Genomic DNA, 20,844 nt, shown 5'->3' on the forward strand with positions numbered 1-20,844 from the left:
ATGAGGCAATAACTCAAGTCATTGGAACAAGTCTCGTAGACTTGCACCATCTTGCCCCACAAGCCCTCCATACCAAACTTCCCCTTCTTAAGCCCTAGCATTTCGCCTGAGAATTCTGAAGTGGTTTTATTAAGGCAGGAGCCTGAACCATCTCCCCACTGCTAGCACTGAAAAATAAAGGCACTTTCCTTCTACTGCACCTTGTCCTTGTTATTCAATTTTGCAAGCGGAGGGCAGCTGAACCTGTGTTTGATTGATATTTCACTACCAAAATATATGAAAGAGCTGTAGTTAATTGGCTTAAAGAAAAAGTAGGTGCTTAAATGAAATATTTTATCAGAAAAGTAGAAATGAACTCAAATGCCTTTTAATTATTGTAACTTGGGTAAATTTTTGGTAAATAAGACTACTTTGTTGGTTTAATGAAAGCAGCAGTGTAATTTGATCAGCAAAACATCCATGTATTAACCTTAGGGCTTTTGCTTTGGTGGTGACGGCCTAACATTCACAAACTGTAGAAATGATTAATAAAGAAATAAGATGATGGCTAGATTTGTCCAATGTTTCCTGAAAATTTCCAAACATGGTTGTTAAGAAGGAATAAATAAATGTAACGAAATAAGAGGTTTTTGTTTGTTTGTTTGTTTAGAGTTGGAATCTCACTCTGTCACACTAACTGGAGTGCAGTGGCATGATCATGGCTCACGGCAGCCTCGAACTCGTGGGCTCAAGTGATCCTCCCGCCTCAGCCTCCCAAAGGGCTGGGATTACAGGCATGAGCCTGGTCAGGTAGAAGTTTTAATAATAATTAGGTTTTATAATGTGTTTACTTAAAAAAGGTTTTTTAAATCCTTTTGGTAACTTTTTCTCCTCGAGTTTTGCTAAGCTAAGTTAAATGATAGGTATTCATTAACTAGATCATCTCCAAATAACATATAATGCTGAGACATTAATGACTAATTATGAGTTTATAATCTTAAACTTTTGGCTTCGTACTTCAGAGAAACAAAGATATTTAGATGTGTTAGTATAATGTCCTGTTCCACATAAAAAAATTCCATTAGAAAGCCTCTTTCAAGCTATTATAAAATGTGTATTCATTAATTGTTGGGACTCAACTGACAGTTAAAAATTACTTTGTTTTTTGTAGTGGTAATTAGCTTTGTAAACTTTTTTTTTTTTTTTTTTTTTTTTTTGAGACGAAATCTTACTCTTGTCCCCCAGGCTGGAGTGCAATGGCCGATCTCGGCTCACTGCAACTTCTGCCTCCCAGGTTCAAGCATTTCTCCTGCCTCAACCTCCCAAGTAGCTGGGATTACAGGCACCTGCCACCATGCCCAGCTAATTTTTGTATTTTTAGTAGAGATGGGGTTTCACCACGTTGGCCAGGCTGGTCTTGAACTCCTGACCTCAGGTGATCTGCCCACCTCGGCCTCCCAAAGTGCCAGGATTATAGGCATGAGCCACCATGCCTGGCCTAACTCTGTAAACATTTATCAGCCTCCAAGAGTATCTAGTACCTTAGTTTTTCTACTTGTTGCTCAACCCCACTTCACCACAATACCAGGTCCCAGACCTCACACTCGTGGAGATGCTCCTGGGATCCCTGCTTGCCTGCAGTAGCTTTTCTTGTAGCACTTCACACTTGAATACCTAATATAAAATCAAACCCTCATTATGATGTGATTTCCCTCAAACTTTATTTTTAGAGACAAGTTCTTGCTCTGTCAGCCAGGCTGAAGAGCAGTGATCATAGTTCACAGCATCTTCCAACTCCTAGCCTCAAGAGATCCTCCTGCCTTGGCCTCCCAAAGTCCTGGAATTATAGGTGTGAACCATTACATCCAGGCCCCTCAAATTTTAGAAAATGATGGTTGGCTTCCCTTAAAGCAGCAGTCCCCAACCTTTTTGGCACCAGGGACTAGTTTCATGGAAGACAATTTTTTGACGGGGGCAGGGAAGGGGGGTGGTTTTGGGTACCTCAGATCATCAGGCATTAGATTCTCATAAGGAGCACACAGCATAGATCTCTCACATGTACAGTTCACAACAGAGTTCATGCACCTATGAGAACTGAATGCAGCTGCTGATCTGACAGGAGGCAGAGCTCAGGCAGTAATGCCCACCTGCCCGCCACTCACCTGGTTCCTAACAGGCCACAGACTGGTACTGGTCTGCAGCCCGAGGGTTAGGGACTCCTGCCTTAAAGTAAACAAAAGCAGAATCTTGCTAAAAATTGGAGGAAAAAAACAAATGATATTATGGTGTATTTTTATTGTCCATGGGATAGTTCACTGAATAGCTATCAGAAATAAACTAACTCAGGTAGAGCAAAACAATACTAGATCATCAGCTGCAAAGCCACTAGCCCTACTTAAACTTTTCACCAGTTGTCAGCTGATTGCATTAAAGAAAATTACACTACTCTCCTGGAAAGCTCATGTCTTTTGTTAGTAGCATTTGGAATAGGATTGGATAGAGCAAAATCAGCTTCTGAAAAGGCTAGACACCATCCCAATTCTCTCTCCCAGCTGAAGATATTTTTATCCCCTTTCAGCATTTGCAAATCTTGACAAAATTCCTCTGGGGACTGGTTATGTTGTTAAAAATAAACTACATACCAAATTCTCCTTCATCGGCAGAAAATGAGCTACTCGTTAGATGTGCTGCTGCCAAAACACCCATTAAAGTTCCTGGAGCTTCATGCCGCCACTGTTTCCGGTTTTCTGGAATGCCTTCAATCACAATAACTTGACCATCTGAAGAGGAAAGTGTTATTAAAAATAAAAATGCTTCTTCACTTGCATTTGTATAAGATCACAGAATGTTAAAACTTTGGAGGTAACCTAATCCCACCTCTCATTTTACTAATAAAGAAGCCGAGGTATAGAAAAGTTTAGTGACTTCTTGTCACATAGCTGATGGGGGGAAGAGTCACTCATTGCTTTGTAAACTGGCTTTATCGGTATGATAAAATTTTTATTCTATTTGCCTATTTTAAATTGATTTATAACTTAATAAGACAATTGAGGGGAAATTCAATTTATACACATAATTGCTCATTTCAGTGATATACTTACGTATTTCATCTTACAGCACATGTACAAATTTTAGCTCCCTCTCAGCCCATGTTATCAAGAACATAGGAAACGAGTAATAAAAATCTTTACCACCTGTGAAGATAACATCCAGAGGTTGGAGGCTGTTACGGCTTTTTTTTGTTTGTTTCTTTGGAGACACAGTCTCGCTCTGTCAGCCAGGCTGGAGTGCAGTAGCACAATCTTGGCTCACTGCAACCTCCGCCTCCCAGGTTCAAGCAATTCTCCTGCCTCAGCCTCCCGAGTAGCTGGGATTACAGGTGTGTGCCATCATGCCCAGCTAATTTTTCTATTTTTAGTAGAGATGGGGTTTCACCATGTTGGCCAGGCTGATCTTGAACTCCTGACCTCATGATCTGCCCACCTCAGCCTCCCAAAGTGCAGGGATTGCAGGCGTGAGCCACCGCGCCCAGCCTGCTATGATCCTCTTCTAAGGAAAGGCTATGTGAGAGGTTCTAAATGTAAACGGAGGAATTTAGGTAGAAAACATCATCATATCCTAAACACTTCTAACATTTAAATAGCACATTGGCTTCAAAGCAATTTATATGTATCTTTGAACTATTAACTTTCTAAATCTTGTAGAGATAGCTACTCTTTTAATTCTAATTTTACTGGTAGAAAAAAAATGACCCTATGAAATCCCAAAAAAAGTTGCTGAGCTGGCCTTGGAAAGTAAATCAAGTCAGCTGCCCTTCCTCATGCATTTTCCCTCACTCCGAGGAAGGTGGCATCCTGGATTTTTCCTCCTTTATATGTACATGTCTAGAGTGGTCGTCTGTCCAGGATAATTAGCAGGCAAGTCTCTTTAGGAGTAGGGAGATATCAAAACAACATATTTGAAAGTGTCTGATACAAGTCTATAGGGGTTGTACTGAGAAGTAGACTATCACATCAGGATGAGCACCGGGCTGTACGGGTCCTTGGTCTTCCCTTCCTGACGACTGACACTAAGCACAGACTCACCGTCAGGCCCGGTGGGGCAGGTGGAGGTGATGTCGGCCACTGCCATCATCTGCAGCAGAGCCTGAGGCGCTCCTCCATCCCACTGCCTCCTGTTTCCCACAGCAGCTACAGTCTGCGTGGAAAACCCTGGGTGTAAGAAAACAACTCGTTAATTCAAAAGCAGTCAAAGTGTGACTAATTGCCCCAAACAGTTCTTAGGAACTCAGAGGTAGTTTATCAGCAGGTACGTTCAAAACCAGAAAAATGACTACCCTTGTTCTAACAGAAATAAGATTGAAATGACAAAAGGTGTCAACACTGTTTTACTTTTACTCTTAGTGTTTGATTGACTAGCCAATATTGCTAAATGCTAAGGAAGTATCAGTGACACAAATGGACAAATTCCTTGAGGCATCTATGAGAACTTTCACTCTAGTCTTTTTCCACAGAAACACAATCTGTTCCATTTTCTTAATTTAAAAAATAACTTGTTCTGTCTTTTTCCTTATTACTGTTTTCACTATAGAAAATCTGAAAATAGCCGGGCACGGTGGCTCACACCTCTAATCCCAGCACTTTGGGAGGCTGAGGCAGGTGGATCACCAGGTCAGGAGATTGAGACCATCCTGGCTAACACAGTGAAACCCCATCTCTGCTAAAAATACAAAAAATTAGCTGGGCGTGGTGGCAGGCGCCTATAGTCCCAGCTACTCGGGAGGCTGAAGCAGGAGAATGGCGTGAACCCTGGAGGCGGAGCTTGCAGTGAGCCGAGATCACGCCACTGCACTCCAGCCTGGGCGACACAGCGAGACTCCGTCTCAAAAAAATATATAATAATTAAAAAAAAAAAAAAAAGAAAGAAAGTCTGAAAATCAGGTAAGTAGAAGAAAAAAAAAAAAATCACCCATAATCTCACTGTCCAGAGACTATAACAATTTCAATTTTTCCCTTCTGCATATGGTTTTTGCTTCGTTTTGAAACAAAAAATTGGACCACATCCTAGATGTCCTCTCAGAGCTTGCTTTTTTCAATCACCTACAGATCATATCCAGGTTATTAAATATTCTTCTATACAGCTATTTTAAAGCAAACATAATATTCCGCTTTATGAATGTAATATAACTAATCATTTCCTGCCAGATTTTTAGGTTACTAGTGATTTTTCACTATTAAAAATAATACCATTATATAATGACCTCATTTGTAACTAAATTTTTGTGGACATTTATGATTATTTAATCATAATGTATAATTCAATAGATACATTATTGAAAATGACATTTCTAGGGATTAGATATTATTTGCTTTACTACACAGCTTTTTGTTGTTAAAGTTGAATTATTACTAATTCTGTGATTTTTTTTCTATGTATTTTGAACAGCTAGATCTTCCCTGTTAAAAAAAAATTACCTATATTCCTTTATTTCATTTTTGAATGTACAACTTTTTTACATATAACCTCTATGATTTTTTAAATTTATTTTGTTGTATCATATTATATAGGGTCTGATTTCACAATCTTCTCCAAACTGTTAACCAATTGGCCCAGCAGCATTTATTTGAATAATCCTTTCTTTTCACACTGACTTGTGATGTTACTTTTCATTTGTGCTGAATTATGATACATACTAGGATTTATTTCTAGCTTTCTCTTCTCACTGTTGTAACTATTTGGGTGCTACTATCATATTGTTTGAATGACCATAATTTCTATAATATATTTTGACGTTCGGAAAGGTAAGTACCACTTCACTGTTCTTCTTTTTAAAAATTTTTGGCTACTTAAGAAGCTCCAGGATTCTCCAACCTGCTGAGATCTCCCTATACCATAAAAATAAAAAATAAAAAATAAAATCCTACTGTGGTTTTGATTGAAATAGCCATAAATCCACATATTGAGGGAGGAGAAAGAAAGAACCAGTGAGGCAGGCAGTTAGGGCAGGTCCTCAGAATTCTTTCAAACAAAAGAACAGTCTGAAAAATCAAGCTGCAGACACGGATAAGGGAACTAGCACAGGAAGCTTGCCTAAAACATGCCCACAGCTGCACAGATAAGGGAGCAAGCCCAACACAGAAATGCCTTTGTCCTTTGTGCAATCAGTGGGCCTCCAGCAAACAGTTCCTTCTCCTTTTGTGGGCATGTACATGGTGGCCTCCAATGAGCACATTCCTTTCCTTTTGGGGGCATACTTTGGACTGTGAGCCAAGCCTCTGTGAACCATCACTCTGACACTTAGCTGGTTGTGGGCCAAGGCTCCAATTGGTCTTTACACCATGTTTTTTGTTGTTGTTGTTGTTTTTTTTTGAGATGGAGTCTTGCTTGTTCTGTCATGTGGCTGGAGTGACTGGAGTATGGTTGCACAATCTTGGCTCACTGCAACCTTCACCTCCCAGTCTAGGTGATTCTTGTGCTGCAGCTTCCCAAGTAGCTGAGATTACAGGTGTGCACCACCACACCTGGCTAATTTTTGTATTTTTAGTAGAGATGGGCTTTTGCCATATTGGCCAGGCTAGTCTTGAATTCCTGGCCTTGAGAGATCTGCCCACCTTGGCCTCCCAAAGTGCTAGGATTACAGGCATGAGCTATCATGCCTGGTCAACCATCATGTCATTTTCTGAGTGGTGCCTTTTCCAAAAACAACCCCCAGCCAGTCAGCATACTAGGAGAACGGGGTGGAGCTGCCAGAAATTCACGCCTTATGCAAGTGAAACACCCAGCCCTATCAGGTTCCTCATAAAAGCCTTTGTACTCAGCTGTGAAATGGCAACTCTCTTGGGTCCCCTCTCCACAGTGAAGAGCTTTCCTCTTTCGTTTATTAAACTTTTAGTCCAAACTCACCCTTAGTGTCCACGCTCCTTATTCTTCTGGTCATGAGACAAAGAGTTCTGGGTAATACCTTAGACAATGATACTGCAATATTTATTTGGAAAAACTATTTCCAATATATAGCACTGCTATTTCTCTCCATTTATTCAAGTGGTCTGTAAATACCTCAGCAAGGTTTTACAGTTTTCTTTCTATATGCCACACAATTCTCATAAAGTTTATTCCTAAGTGAATGAATACACATACACACTTATATATATTTGCTGTTATTACTATAAATGAGATCTGACAACCAACTGAGGAAAACATTTGCAATACATATTACAGGCAAAGGTTTGATTTAAATCAGTCTTATAAAGAAAAAAACAAACATGTCATTTTCAGTAGAAAAAAGGATGAAAGGCATGAGTACATAATTCATAAGAGAAATATGAAGGGTTGGCTGGGCGTGGTGGATCATGCTTGTAATCCCAGCACTTTGGGAGGCAGAGGTGGGTGGATCACCTGAGATCAAGAGTTCGAATACCAGCCTGGCCAACATGGTGAAACCTCGTCTCTACTAAAAATATTTTTAAAATTAGCTAGGTGTGGTGGCGTGCACCTATCCCAGCTACTCAGGGAGGCTGAGGCAGGAGAATTGCTTGAACCCAGGAGGCGGAGGTTGCAGTGAGCCAAGATTGTGCCACTGCACTACAGCCTGGGTGACAGAGGGAGACTCCATCTCAAAAAGAAAAGAAAAGAAAAGAAAAGAAATATGAATGGTCAACAAACATATGGAAAAATTCTTCAGCCTGAATAATTATTACAGGAATACAGATTAAAATGAGAGACAGTTTTCAGTATACTACTAATGAAGGGCTTTTTTTCCTCTCATCTAAAAAACAGCCAACCTCCTCTGCTTTTCCCAGCAAACTGATGCAAAGATAACAGTTGAATTTACCCCTCACACAGTTGACTGCTTTCCCAACGGCTCCTGAAGGGCCAAATCCCACTCACCTCATCTGGCCTTTCTCCTCCAGTTTATGCTGCCAATTCCTGTGCCTCCTCCATGACCTGTCTCTCCTCCTTTGGCTTTACTCTCTCCTGATTCTCCAAAGTTTGTCTATATAGTGGTAGGGATATGTCCTAAGTCCCATTTCCCTCTCACTCCAGTCCTTCTGCATAGGTATTTTGACCATCACGAAGGTTAAGAACCATGGATATGCTAATGGCCACCAAGCTATATCTTTATCCCTGATATGCCCCAGGCCTTCAGTCTTATATAGCATCTGCAATTGATGCTATATAGATCTAAATCTCAACATGTTCCAAATTTAGATCACTACCTTGTCTCTCTCGACCCCATTACCCTCCATGTGATATATTTTTGGTTGATGAAAGCTTCATGCATTTGAATTAGCAAACTGGGAATATCCTTGAGCCCCTTCTCTTCCTCAGGTCCCACACTCAGTATCTATTCTTCCTGAACCACTCTGGTTCATGCACTTGGACTCTTCTCCTGCCTTCATTCTTGCCCTCCATGCCATCCTTTGCTCTGCAGCCAGCATGATCCTTCTCAATCACAAATATGATGGCATGCCAAGCCCTGGAGGAGTGCAGACCTCCCTGACTCTCTACCCAGCTCGCACTTCAACAGTGATTAACATTTCAGGCTCAGGAAACATGTTCTGTGCTTCTTTTGCTCATAACACTTCTGTGATATTGAGAACAGGGTCCAGATTTTATTCATCTTTGAGCTCCCTACCACCGAGCAGTCTTTGGCACAAGGGAGATGCCTGCTGAATGGAGATTTTTCCAGAAGGAAATAAGGCAGAGAGTACTCCAGGAAGAGGAAACTGAGCCAAGTCAGGTCTGTAAATGCTATAGGAAAAAATGGGCATTCCAGCTCTAGTAGAAAATGGGCATTCCAGCAGGCTGTATGGATCCCATTTTCCATGGAAGGAACGAGGCAGTGCTGGGATGAGAAAAGTGGGTCACAACAGAATTAGGCCATGTAGTGTAAAATGTGATAATATGTGGAATGGACCTTATTCTGCAGGTATTATCCAGAAAAAAATCTGAGCAGAGTAATAATATGCCAAGATAACTTTAGCAACTGATATGGTTTGGCTGTGTCCCCACCCAAATCTCATCTTGAATTCCTGTGTGTTGTGGTGGGGGGGCCCAGTGGGAGGTGGTTGAATCATGGGGGCGGATCTTTCCCATGCTGTTCTCGTGATGGTGAATGAATCTCATGAGATAAGACGGTTTTAAAAAGAGGAGTTCCTCTGCACAAGTTCTTTCTCTTTGCCTGCTGCCATCCATGTAAGATGTGACTTGCTTTTCCTTGCCTTCCACCATGATTATGAGGCTTCCCCATCTGTGCAGAACTGTAAGTCCAATTAAACCTCTTTCTTTTGTAAATTGCTCAGTCTCAGGTATGTCTTTATCAGCAGCATGAAAATGGACTAAAATAGTAACCATTTAGAGAATGAAGGGGAAATACTAGAGAAAAGGATGTCACATAAGCGAATAAGGCAACACAGTGAGGGGAAGGCAAAGGGAAAATGAAAAGACAGCACTTATATTAGGTACTAGGTGCCAGGTCGTTTATACATCAAAACTCACTTTGGTCCTCACAATAACCCTGTGTGGTTATTCCTACTACTATTACCCCCTGTTTCTAAGATGAAACTGAGATTCAGAGTGTTGGAATAACTTGTGAAAGAAAGGTCACATAACCAGAAAGTGGCAGCAACAGCTGAGATTCAAACTCCCATCTGTCTCTGAAGCCTACACTACACTACTGAGAGATGACAGAGCTCTAAACTAGTAACAGAGGGAAGGAAGGAAGAGGAAGACTCCAGAGACATCTCAGAGTAGACACTATGCTGAGGGTGCACCCTGGTGACAGCACTGACTGTGAAGTTCTCATAAGATAAGTAAACAACAACAAGGGAGGGGTCCCAGGTGGGGGTTAGGGGTGGGGGAACAACTGTTCTGAGAGATGACTAATCACAGATAAGCTGCTGGCACATCCTGTCCCCAAATACCTCATTCCTTCCACATGTAGCCCCAGCAGCAAAACCTTACCTGCACACCTTACCAGCATGTAGCTCCTCCAATAGGACCCTATAAAACTTCCTTCTAGCCCCTGCCTCTTGGCAGACAGCCCCTTCTCTGCTGTGCTGCCCACTGCACTCTTGCAACGTATCTTTGTACCTTAATAAATTTGCCTTTCTTTACCCACAATTGTGTTCATAAATTCTTTTACTGCCCACAACACTGGCCCTAGCCAGTTGCACCTGTGACACTGACCAAAATAAAGGGTCACTGGAAAGGAAGAGCACAGAAGAGCTTGACTTTACACAGCTGAGTTTCAGATACTGGCAACACTTGTCCATGGAGGTTCCCAGAAGATAATGAGAAAGACTGGTAAGTCTGGAGCTCCCAGGAGAAGCTGAAGCTGCAGGAGGGAGTGGGTGTGGAGCAGGAGAGGAGGGCTGGATCTCAGGGAGTGTGGTCACTGCATGGGTGGCAGGAGAATAGGAAGTGTGTTTCTGCCTTGCTTAGAGCAGAGAAGGGTCAAGTAACAGTGGAGCCGAGGCAGATGCATGGGGACAGAGTTCAAGATGGGTTGCTAATAAAACAGTTCCTTCTCATTTATAGCTTTCAAGAGACACGTACCTGCTTCTGGGCAATGAAGTTTCTCAAATGCTTTGTCTGTATAATCTCCATGCTCCTTTACACATTTATATTCCTTAAACTTCAGGCCATCCTCAAAGGTCAAAGTTTCATTTAGTATATCCATTGCCTAAATCAATTCCACAGTGTTTCATGATAAATTAGCCATATTTTGAAAGAAAGAAATACCATATTTTTGTGTTCCTAGTAAAACTAATTAGCAAGGTATATGGTAAACATTCAACATATGTTTACTAAACAAATAAATTCATAGAGTTTTAAAACTAGAGCTATGTTAGAATAAGATAAAAACAGAAATGTTTTTATTTCTTCTCCATGTTAACAGTGTCAAGCACTGGTCAGAAGGCAACTTAATTTTATCTAGACTTTCTGACTTCAATATTATTCCACTTCAGTTCCATTCTACAGTGCTCTCAAGCTTTTGTCATTCATGCCCTGTTTTAAGTGTACGACATTCTTAAACCAGCTCCCTAAATCTGCTCCTAGTATTTTGTAGCCAATACCAAAATGACTACTTCAGTTTCAAGCAGATCACAGCAAAGAATAAGAAAGAGTGGCAGTTAAAACTTTTTGGACTCCATTCTTTCATTTCAGTAGGGCAACGTCAGCACCTCACTTTCACAGAAGCTCTGTGAGAGTACCACTTCTCAAGTTCCCACCCAGAAGCAGGTCCCCAGATCTGCTCCACTCTGATGTCACAGTTCTGAGGCATTTAGGAACTTACGGTTGAACAGAGGTGAATGCTATCACCACTCTAATGAAGTCTTTGTGTAGTAAATGCTCATAAAAATAAGAAATGCTAACATGAAAATGTTTTAAGCTAATAAAAAACATTAAATAGATTGAGCATCAGCTATAATTATTCATACTTATATTGACTTAAAAGGTGAATTCAGAAAAGGTAAAATGGAAAAATAAACCAGTTAATTTTGACATTTGTTACAGGTCTGATAAAACCAGGATAAAAAAAGATTTTAAAATCAACTAATAAAATGAAATTTGGATTTGCCATATTGGATTTACTATATTTCCTCCTTGCTGTGGCAAGGAGAGCCCAAATGCATGAATGAGATTTACTCAAAGTTATCAATAACTAATTAAGACCTAAAATAAATGTGCCTGGTTTCGGGGTACCTGTTCAATTTTTCAGGTCAGTATATTAGTTGTTGACAATGTATCAGATCTTCTATTTTAATTTGGCTATGATAAAAATTAATATTACGAGTAAAATAGCTCCTTTAAAGAAAAGTACATTAAAATGTAACAATTTATCTAAAGAAATACCCCAATAAAGTAAAATGGGAGAATAAAAAGTATTTGGAAGACTCATTTGAACACCAAACATTTTTCTTTCTTTCTTTTTTTTTTTTTGAGACGGAGTCTTACTCTGTCGCCCAGGCTGGAGTGCAGGCGATCTCAGCTCACTGCAACCTCCGCCTCCTGGATTCAAGTGATTCTCCTGCCTCAGCCTCCTAAGTAGCTGAGACTACAGGCAGGAGACACCACACCCAGCTAATTTTTTGTATTTTTAGTAGAGACAGGGTTTCACCATGTTAGCTGACCTCGTGATCCATCTCGGCCACCCAAAGTGCTGGGATTACAGCCATGAGACGCTATGCCCCGGCCTTGAGCACCAAACATTTTTCTAGAAATATTTTTTAAAATTCTAAATATCCAAATAAGAAAAGAAGAAGCCAAACCATCTCTTCACGGATATGATACTATACCTTGAAAACCCTGAAGACTCCACCCAAAAGTTGCAGGAACTGATGAACAACTTCAACAAAGTTTCAGGATACAATATCAAAGTATAATAATCAATAGCATTCCTATACACCAATAACATTCAAGCACAGCACCAAATCAAGAATGTAATCCCATTTACAATAGCCACCAAAAAATAAAATAAAATACCTAGGAGTACATCTAACCAAGGAGGTGAAAGATCTCTACAAGAAGAACTACACAACACAGAAAGAAATTCTAGATGACACAAATGGAAAAACATTCTACAATATCAATATCATTAAAATGGCCATACTGCCCAAAGTAATCTATAGATTCAACACTACTCCTGTCAAACTACCAATGTCACTTTTCACAGGATTGGAAGGAAAAAAAAACTATTCTAAAATTCATATGTAAATATAAAAGGGCCCAAATAGCCAAAGTAATTCTAAGCAAAAAGAACAAAGCCAGAGTCATCACATTACCCAACTTCAAGCTGCACCATAAGACTACAGTAATCAAAACAGTATGGTACAGGTTCAAAAACAAACACATAAACCAAGGAACAGAATAGAGAACCCAGAAATAAAGCCACCCATCTACAGCCATCTACTCTTTGACAAAATCAACAAAAATAAACAATGGGGAAAGGACTTCCTATTCAATAAAAGGTGCTGGGATAGCTGGTTAGCTATATGCAGAACAAAGAAACTGGACCCCACCTTTCACTGTATACAAAAATTAACTCAAGATGACTTAACGATTTAAATATAAGACCTCAAACTATAAGAATCCTAGAAGAAAACCTAGGAAACACCATTCTGAACATGGGCCTTTGGAAAGAATTTGTGTGTGATTAAGTCCTCAAAAGCAACTGCAACAAAAACAAAATTGACAAGTGGGACCTAATTAAACTAAAGAGTTTCTGCACAGCAAAAGAAACTATCATCAGAGTGAACAGGCAACCTACAGAATGGGAGAAAATATTTGCAAACTATGCATCCAACAAAGGTTTAATATCTAGACTTTATAAGGAACTTAACTGAACAAGAAAAAACAACCCAAATTTTAAAGTGGACAAAAGACAGAAACAGACACTTCTCAAAAGAAGACATACAAGCAGCCAACAACTATATAAAAGAATACTCATCATCCCTAATTATCAAAGAAATACAAATCAAAACCACAATGAAATACCATCTCACATGAGTCAGAATGGCTATTACTAAAAAGTCAAAAAACAAATATTGGCGAGGCTGCAGAGAAAAGGGAATGTTTATGTAGTGTTGGTGGAAATGTAACGTAAATTAGTTCAACCACTGTAGGAAGCAGTTTGGATATTTCTCAAAGAACTTAAAACAGAACTGTTCAACCCAGCAATCCCATTACTGGGTACATATCCAAAAGAAAACAAATCATTCTACCAAAAAGACACATATACTCACATGTTCATCCCAGCACTATTCACAATAACAAAGTCATGGAATAAACCTAGGTGCCCATCAGTGGTGGTCGGGATAAAGAAAATGTGGTACATATACACCATGGAATACTATGCAGCCATAAAAAAGAATGAAATCATGCCCTTTGCAGCAACATGGATGCAGATAGAGGCCACTGTCCTAAGCAAATTACATAGGGATAGAAAACCAAATTCTGCATGTTCTCACTTATAGGTGGGAGCTAAACATTGAGTACTCATGGACATAAAGATGGCAACAATAGATACTGGGAGCTACTACAGTGGGGGTAAGAAAGGAGGGAAGCAAGGCTTGAAAAACTAACTACTGGGTATCATGCTCAGTACCTGGGTAACAGGATCATTCATATCTCAAACCTCAACATCACACAATATATCCAGGTAACAAATGTACACATGTACCACCTGAATCTAAGATAAAAGTTGAAAAAAATTATCTCTACAGCCTGTGAAATAATTTCATGATATTAAGTAAGATATATGCATTTTCTCATACCTACTAATGGAAATTTAGATTTAATGGCATACCTCTTCCTCTTGGAGGATGTTTTCATCAGAAATACATTTGTCTAAATTAATTTCAAACTTTACCCCCTTCTAGGAGAAAGCAAAAAAAAAAAAATCAGTTTAGCAATTCAATAAAAGCCTTAAAATTACAACTCCCTAGGTCAATTTTGTTTGACATTATAGATTCTTAAAACCATTAGTCTCACATCACAAAATAGAGCAATTCTATAAAATAGTTGGGGGAAAATCATGTAGGCAACCCAGATCACAAGGTGGTTCCCCAGCCAGTTATTTAATATGAAACCCAAAGACAAAAGTATTTCTTACCTTAGGTTTATATTTCTGTTCTGGATTTTTACTTTCCTTTGTGTTCTGAAGCCTCCTTTGTTTCAAGTCTCTTTCAATGTCCTGAAAATTCAGAGAAAAATACAATTTTATCAGCTCATGTATGTTTACATGAGTTGATTTCCGGGTTAAATCTGATGATTGATTTAAGAACAAAAACAAGCTTTTATAATGGAAAGTTAATAATAATTCACTAAAAACTTGGGCACAGTATCCATTCTACATTTAACACTGGCACTTCAGTGGGTGAAATTCTATAATGTGACAATACTTATCACTCTAGTCCACTCCAGTCCAACCCAATTCAATTCAAGAATGTAATTTTGACTACAGGATCTTTCCTTTAAGAGGCTTATGATCTTAATCCGAAAAATAAGCAAAGTGCGCAACTCATGATGGTAGAAAGGAAGGAGAGGGCTCTGAAAATTGGCAGGCAATTTCAAGGAGGAAGAGAAGAAAACTAAAACTGCATAACAAGAATTTCAAAGGCACAATTGAGATGTGAACTCCATATTCGGAGGTTTCTTAGCGTCCTATCTTGGGCCGTCTGCTCTTCTCTTCCCTAACACAAGGGGTTTCACTCATTCCTATGGATTTAAACACCACCGTTAAGCAGTGACTCTTAAATGGGTATCTTCAGGCTTCACTTTTCCTCTCCTCTGAGCTCCAGACTCACATATCCAACTACCTACTTAGCATCATCTTCATCTTAATATTCACTTCACAAATTCACACTGAGCACTCCCTAGGGGCCAGACACCCTCAAAATGGGTCAGCACAGTGGACATGACCAGAAAGGTCCCTGCTGACATGGAGCTTACATTTTACTGCAGTAGGCTAGGTAATAAATGAGTTAATAAACGACATAATTTCAGAAAGTGTTAGTGCTATCAAGGGAACAAAATAGGATAACAGGACGGAAAACGAGTAGGGAGTGAGAGTAACACAGGCAAAGTTTACCTGACAATTGATTTAAGCCCTGGAATGATATTGGACCTTGGCATATGCAGGTCTAGGGAGAGCATTTTCCATGCAGAGGGAACAGTGGGGTAAAGGCTCCAGAGCAGGTATGTAAACTCTCACAACCTCTCTAACTCAATGTCCAAATGGAACTTGAGTGCCCTCCACCCCTCCCCAGCAGAGGGCACTGAAATCGTATGCTTTCAGCCAAGAAGACAGAGTATCAGAAACCAGATTTAATTCCTCACCTGAAACAACCAAAGAGCCAGACCAAATATATACTTGATAAATGGTTTTTAATACATTAGACATCCAGCAATGAAAGACAGTAATCCCTGAGAAACAGAAAACCAATGAGACAAGCCCTGCAACTGCCTCAGCCTCCTGTCTTGAGAGTGTTTGCAGGCCATGGTGCAGGGATGGGGAACTGAAGAGGTGCAGGGATGGGGAACCGAAGATGAGTGTGGCCGACTCCCTGAGTTGATAAGACAAGGCTTGGGGGTATTAAGGTGCTACAGTCTGAAAGGCAAAGACCCAAAGAGGAGAGAGCTGCATAAAGAGAACTGAAACACTCATACAATGTCAAGGGGAGTATAACACAGTGCGACCATTCGGGAACACCATTTGGTAGTTCTTTGAAAGTTAAATATACACCTACTATATGATCCATCCATCCCAGTTCAATGTATTTACCCAAAAGAAAGAAAAGAGGCATATGACCACATAAAGATTTGTACATGATAGCCAGGCACGGTGGCTCACACCTGTAATCCCAGCACTTTGGGAGGCTCAGGTGGGTGGATTACCTCAGGTCGGGAGTTTGAGACCAGCCTGACCAACATGGTGAAACCCCGTCTCTACGAAAAATACAAAATTAGCCGGGCGTGGTGGCGCATGCCTGTAGTCTCAGCTACTTGGGAGGTTGAGTCAGAAGAATCACTTGAACCCAGGAGGCGGAGGTTGCGGTGAACTGAGATCGCACCATTGCACTCCAGCCTGGGCAACAAGCGTGAAGCTTGTCTCAAAAAAAAAAAAAAAAGATTTGTATATGAATGTTCCTAGCAGCTTTATTTATAACAGCCAAAAGCTGGAGACAATCCAAATATCCATCTACAGTGAATGGATCAATACATTTTGATATATTCATACAATAGAATATACTCGGCAATAAAGAATAATGAACTATTAATATGTGCAACATGGATAAATCTCAACATTATTATGTGAATGAAAGTAGCCAGAAAAAAGACTCCATTTATGTAATGGAGTCTCCATTTATGGAGTCAGCACAACTCCATTTATGTAATCCAAACAAATCTAGAAAATGCAAACCAACCTACAGCGACAGAAAGCAGATCTGTGGTTGCATGGGGATGAGATGGGACGAGAGGCAGGGAGAGTGAGAGAGAGGAGTTTACAAAAGGGCGCAACAAACTTCTGCAAGTGATGGCTACGCTCACTATATTGATCGTGGTGATGGTTTAATGGGTGTGTATGTCAATCATATAAAGCATATACATTAAATATGTGTGGTTTATTATGATCAATTATATCTCAATAAAACTGTTTTTTTAAAAAAGAGATGGGGGACTCAAGTCCTAATCTGTGGCAGTACATTGGAGAAGTGAGCAAGAGACTGCATACCAGCCTGGAGTTCCTGCCTCAAGATCCCAGACCCCATGGCTGCAAGGTTATCAGTCTTCACAGGGCCAAGAGGGCCTTTCAGATGACATGACCCTGGAGAGCTTGACAGCAGACTAAGATTGAATGTCCCACCCACTGGTGTAGACTGGGGTTGGAATCTGAGATCGTTGTATTTTAACAAAAGTAAAGTAATGGAGCACTTATTATACAATTGAGACAACCAGACTATCCAAGCATATCAGACAACCAACTTCACAAGTATAAGTAAGATACATAAGCCAGAGTCCTGATTTCAGACTTCATACTATTGCAAGGCAGAAAAACACTCGTCCCAAGGTTGCAGGGCAAATAGCTAATAATGCTTCAAACTGACACAGGCTGGTATATGAGGTATTTGGAAATGCTGTGGACATAGAGGTGAGGCGGTTATTAATTCTAAGGGACAAAGAGAAAAAAGCTGTGCTAGAAACTTCGCCAGGAGGTCTGATACAATGTGTTCTGCAAGAAAAGAAGAGAGGGAAAGGAAATTTCGCAGAGGAATGAACATTTTACAAATGCCTGGAGGTTAAAAGGAAGATGTCTTTTTAAATAAGTAGGGCTTTAAAAAGCAATTTGAAAAGTTTAGAGCTTTGGGTATGTTTGGGGGAAATGTGAGCGATGATGCTGGAACATTCTGTTAGGAACAACTCACAAAAGTCTAGCATGCCATGCTAAGGAAAATGGCAGTCACCATTGATTGTCATGTAGAGAAATAATGTGTTCAAATCAGTATTTTGGAAAGATAACTTTACAAGTAGAGACTTTTTAAAAGTGTCTTATTATATAGCTGCATATTTCCTTCAAAAAAGATAATTAAAACCTAAATTCAAAAATTAGACAAATTTAGTGATGATTATTTCCTTTACGAAAGTTTGCAAAGGGATCTGCTGCTGGATTGCTCTGGAGGACAGCCTTCAGGAAATATCAGATGCCTTTTGTTTGTTTGTTTTAGAGATGGAGTCTCGCTATATTACCCAGGCTGGTCTCAAACTCCTCAGCCTCCCAATAGCTGGAACTACAGTCTCGTGCCACCATTCCTGTCTTTCAGATGGCTTTTTTGTTTGAAGCTATTGATTAGAATGCTGACAGAACGAAGGAACGGACACTTTATTATACATATTTGTAGTAAAAGTTCTGTAACCTTCTTATAAAAAAATCTAAAAAATAGAGAGACAATAATCACCCCTACTCATACCAATCCAGGTACCATCAATTACCACCACTGGCATTTTGGTGTACTTTCTTTCAAAGTTACTCCTCTTGCATAAAATATACAAAATTTTATTCACCCAATTCCTGATATAAACTTTTTGAGGGAAGGTACCATCATTTATTTGTGTTCTTCCAGTGGTTTATGTTTAATTACCTGACTTTAAAAAACTTTAAGGCACTGGATTTACTCTAACCAGGTTAAAAACATGTGAGAGAAAAATATGTCTGTAATAGCTGAGCCATGTTTTCATGGAATTTGACTGTGACTCTACTGGCACCTTTGAATGACAAGTTTATAATACCTTGAGGATTTTCCATTTCTAGTTGACGCTGGACCAAGCTCTAACAATAAATATAATTTAAAACACAGAGAATTACTCTAATTATAAAGATAATAAAAATTAGGCCGGGCGAGGTGGCTCACACCTGTAATCCCAGCACTTTGGGAGGCCGAGGAGGGTGGATCACCCGAGGTCAGGAGTTCAAGACTAGCCTGGCCAACATGGCAAGACCCTATCTCTACTAAAATACAAAAAGTAGCTGGGCGTGGTGGCAGGAGCCTGTAATCCCAGCTACTTGGGAGGCTGAGGCAGGAGAATTGCTTGAACCCAGGAGGCGGAGGTTGCGGTGAGCCGAGATCGTGCCATTGCACTCCAGCCTGGGCAACAAGAGCAAAACTCCGTCTAAAAAAAAAAAAGAATAAAAGAAAAAAAGATAATAACTCTCAGTATGGGCCAAATCATTGAGAATCTTCTTACTAAGCAAAAATAAAAGCACGCTTGGGCTTCTTATTCACAAAATCAATATAACTCCTTGAAAAGTAAAACATTTTATGATTTATATAATGTTGAATAATTCTCAGAATTGGTTGAAATCAACAGATTCATCTTGCATTATAATTGTATAATCTTTTCTTAGAAGGGAAAAAACTCTCTTGAGATTTATTTGTTATTTCAACTCTGCCCAGCCGCTTACCTCCACCAAAAACATAAGGTTGAAATGGAAGAGAAGTTGACTGTCAGATTTCCTGACCAATGTGTCTGAGACACTGACTTAGACCCTCCAAAGAGTGGAAAGTTCTTATGCTAAATAGCAGCAGTTCTCAAATTTGGCTGCATACTAAATCATCCAGCAAGCTTCTGCAGACAGAATGCCTGGGCCCCATCCCAGACCATCTGGGGCAGAGAGAGGCATCCAAGTTTTTAAAAAGTTCTGATAAAAAGGTGGTGGCTCATGCCTGTAATCCCAGCACTTTAGAAGGCTGAGGCTGGTGGATCATGAGGTCAAGAGATCAAGACCATCCTGGCCAACATGGTGAAACCTTGTCTCTACTAAAAACACAAAAATTAGCTGGGCATGGTGGCGCATGCCTGTAGTCCCAGCTACTCGGGAGCCTGAGACAGGAAATCACTTGAACCCAGGAGGCAGAGTTTGCAGTGAGCCAAGATCATGCCACTGCACTCCAGCCTGGCAACAGAGTGAGACTCTGTCTCAAAAAAAAAAAAAAAAAAAAGTTCCCTACATGGTTCTGCTGCACAGAGAAGGGTAAGAGCCACTTGGGTAGAGCACACACACCGCAAGCACACACATGTCTAATCACAGCCATCATTACCTGCACAGGTGCTTCTCCCTCAGATGCATCTTGATGGACAGGCAGGTTGCTCTTCTTCACCAAATAGGTTTTATGACTTATTTTTGAGTTCTCCTTTAACACAATTATACACAGTCAACAAGATTGGTTCTGAGTGAGCTCTGAAGGCTACTTGGCTGATGCATGATCAATGATGGAATGGCTGGACAGAACCCTTTTGATGGCTCCTTTTCCCCCCCCGCAGCCTCAGTATTTCCCAAATCCTTCTTCCATAGTCTCTGTAGAAATGTCTGCTATCCATTTTTGCAGGGCTCAGGCTGCCCATCCCAGATCAGCTTCAGACATAAGGCTGATGATGGCTCCAGGCTGCCCACCATGAGCCAGGCCTCTGCTCTGGAGAGAACAACCTCCAGGCTGCCCCTCCCAGCACATGCAGTCCTCTATCCCAACCTTCGCATGGCTCTTTCAGAATGCCCACCCTCCTCCGTTAACTCTGCCTCTCCATATTCCACTCTTCTTCTCAGACACAGTTTAGGCCCCACCCACTTCTTCCATAAACACCCGCTTCCTGCTCATTCTGCTCATCTTGGCTCCTGTGCACCTACAGGGCTTACTCTATGATTGTTTTATACATGTGTCTCATCATTCCAACCATTTACAAGTAGAATTGCATATGCCAGAAAGAATAGTGGTTATAATTGTATTTTTTTATTTTTTGAGACAGGGCCTCCCTCTGTTGCCCAGACTGGAGTGCAGTGGAACAACCTCAGCCTCCCACCTCAGC

General features: G+C 40.4%; 2 protein-coding genes across 2 annotated transcripts in view; one reads left to right on the forward strand and one right to left on the reverse strand.

Moving 5' to 3' along the window:
* LOC126940470 (peptidyl-prolyl cis-trans isomerase NIMA-interacting 4-like) overlaps positions 1-20,844 on the forward strand; it is a 1,058,238-nt gene that overhangs the window by 1,010,789 nt on the left and 26,605 nt on the right. The window lies entirely within an intron of this gene.
* Positions 1-20,844, reverse strand: part of NEK5 (NIMA related kinase 5) — a 100,245-nt gene that overhangs the window by 33,160 nt on the left and 46,241 nt on the right. Inside the window, exons 17-22 of the mRNA XM_050766272.1 lie at positions 20,082-20,174; positions 14,597-14,677; positions 14,291-14,359; positions 10,537-10,663; positions 4,065-4,190; positions 2,622-2,759 (exon numbers count right to left, since the gene is read on the reverse strand). Coding sequence (XP_050622229.1) covers positions 2,622-2,759; positions 4,065-4,190; positions 10,537-10,663; positions 14,291-14,359; positions 14,597-14,677; positions 20,082-20,174 — 634 coding nt within the window. The remainder of the gene's footprint in view (positions 1-2,621; positions 2,760-4,064; positions 4,191-10,536; positions 10,664-14,290; positions 14,360-14,596; positions 14,678-20,081; positions 20,175-20,844) is intronic.

Source organism: Macaca thibetana, chromosome 17 (assembly GCF_024542745.1).
Source record: "Macaca thibetana thibetana isolate TM-01 chromosome 17, ASM2454274v1, whole genome shotgun sequence".
NCBI lineage: Eukaryota > Metazoa > Chordata > Mammalia > Primates > Cercopithecidae > Macaca > Macaca thibetana.